General features: G+C 47.6%; 1 protein-coding gene across 1 annotated transcript in view; it reads left to right on the top strand.

Annotated features, from left to right (window-relative positions):
• The first annotated feature begins 506 nt into the window (after positions 1 to 506).
• The window catches only part of march9 (membrane-associated ring finger (C3HC4) 9), a 33,587-nt gene continuing 31,892 nt past the window's right edge, over positions 507 to 2,201 (top strand). Inside the window, exon 1 of the mRNA XM_024293364.2 lies at positions 507 to 2,099. Coding sequence (XP_024149132.1) covers positions 1,755 to 2,099 — 345 coding nt within the window. The 5' untranslated portion in view covers positions 507 to 1,754. The remainder of the gene's footprint in view (positions 2,100 to 2,201) is intronic.

Here is a 2,201-nt window from a genome sequence, read left to right as displayed (position 1 = left end):
AGGTGGTGATCGCGCTACAGAATTACACCTAATTCTAGAAGAAAAAGACAGTATCAGCAACAAAAACAAACAAAAAAAAAAAACAAAAAAACAGTGTTTTATGCCACAAATGACTAATTTAAAAAACATTTTCTTAAAGAATTTGGAAAATTCATAAATGTGAATATATAAAGACGTTATTTTTTTCTCTAATGTTTGGTTAGGTACCATTAGCCGTCCTATGGGAAATTCCATAAGACGTTAGCATCAAGCTAGCAGATTTTAGCATTATGCATAAAATCGATCTCTACTTTTCAGGATTGATTATTGATCTATTGAGCTTAGATTGATTAAAATTGATTAATCGATTTTACCAAACTATCCCCCAGTTGGGGGGTTTATTTTTGTTTAAAATATATTGGATTTCACAGTAAAAGAAAAGTCTTAAATTGTTATTCAACAAAATTAACCTGAATTAAATTTTGGTTTCAGTTAAAAGGGTCAAATAAATTAAATTATTTTCCGCTTTAGTGTATTAGATGAAACACAAATGAGCCTCTTCCAGCGTTGCCATGTATTTGTGTGCGGTTTGAACTGCGCGCGCCCCCTCTGCACGCGGCCGCAGCGTCTACGTCAGCAGAGGGAGATCAGCACCTCGGACAGCAGCCGCCGGTCACTCAGAAAGCCGCCACAGCTCCTTCCCTGCCCACGCAGCTGCTGGGAACGCGGCACCCGCCCGAGGAGATGGACGGATGACCGGAGGAAAAAAATGGCGAGCTGTTTACTGGATGACAGTCAGCCTTTTTCCCTCCCTGTTCCGGAAGTAGTGGCTGCGTTGGTTCAGTCTCCAAGCCGACCATTTCGAGGAGGAAGAAAAAAAAAACCATCACCGCCATCCATCTGATCCCATAATCAATGCCTTCGCTGAGGTGTCACATCTGACAGATGCGGATCCACGCGTCTTCCGTGGATAATCGGAGGATCAAGGTGCCTTCTTCATCTGCCTCTCGGTTATTTGGCTTCTGGCTGAGATGCTGATGGACATCGAGCGAGGACGGAAAAACATGGGGCTCTCGGGTGTTTTTGTATCGCTGCTATAGGCTTGTGAAAATGCAAATGCAAAGGGCTGCATTTCTCATCTCGACGTGGATTGTCGGGGATTGTTTTTGCCTTTTGATGAAATAGAAGCGAGAAGAAAAAAAGAGCGAGCATGCTCTGACGCTCGGGAGGATTCAATTATGGACTATAAAACACAAAGACAATAGAAAAAGAGCAATTTGATCAATTTTTTTTCTATTTTCTGGATTATGATTCTTGACAAGAGTCCCAGATGTGAGAGTGTGGATGGCATGCCGTTAGATTTGTTGCTCTCCTCCCCGCTCTCTCTTTCAGTCTTCTGCTTTGGGTAGCAAAAACATGTAGGCTGTTTTTTAATATTTATTTTGTAATAATTCCCTTTGCCTGCTAGCGTCTGCAAATGAAGGTGGAGGAAATGGAGCAGTGAGCGCGCGCATGAGGCAGAGGCAGGCAGGCAGGTTGTGGTGTTTTCTGGGGTGCGGTGGAGGACGCATCTCGACAGAGAGTTGTTTGAGTAATGAATATTGAGAGAGAGTGTGTCGGCCAGCTGAAAGGGAAAAATCTTTCATCCGCATTGGCTTCGACACACATGCCATCAGTGGAGCGGGAGCCCTTCTTTCTCCTGGTAGAAGCGTGCGTTTTCCGGGCTGGATGAGGGCAAACTCCGAGCAGTGAAGCGCATCTTTACGCAGACAAACATGTTCAAGTATCGGATCCGCATGTTTTTTAATGAACTCAAAGTCCTGGTGTTTATGCGATCCGATTCACGACAGTCAGACACAGAGAGACGCTCCACCACCACCACCACCACCTCCACCATGCGCGGTCTGGGGATGGGCGGCTGCGGCTGGCCGCCGTTCGTCGACTGCCATTCCCGGGACGACGAGGAGGAGTATTACGGCAGCGACCCGCGGCCCCGGAGCCTGGCGTTTGAGGACAAGGAGCCCAAGCTGCAAGTGGGCCTGGACGCCGTGTCCCTGACCAGCACCGCCAGCAGCCTGCGGACCCCCCAGTGCCGGATCTGTTTCCAAGGCCCCGAGCAGGTAAACGCAGCGGAGAATGGCTCCCCATGCTGATAATGTGTGTGTGTGGAGCCGAGGAGGGATGAGGAGAATCTTCTCTCCTCCTCCTCCCCCCCCCCCCCC

Source organism: Oryzias melastigma, linkage group LG7 (assembly GCF_002922805.2).
Source record: "Oryzias melastigma strain HK-1 linkage group LG7, ASM292280v2, whole genome shotgun sequence".
NCBI lineage: Eukaryota > Metazoa > Chordata > Actinopteri > Beloniformes > Adrianichthyidae > Oryzias > Oryzias melastigma.
This window is presented reverse-complemented; position numbering and strand designations above follow the sequence as displayed.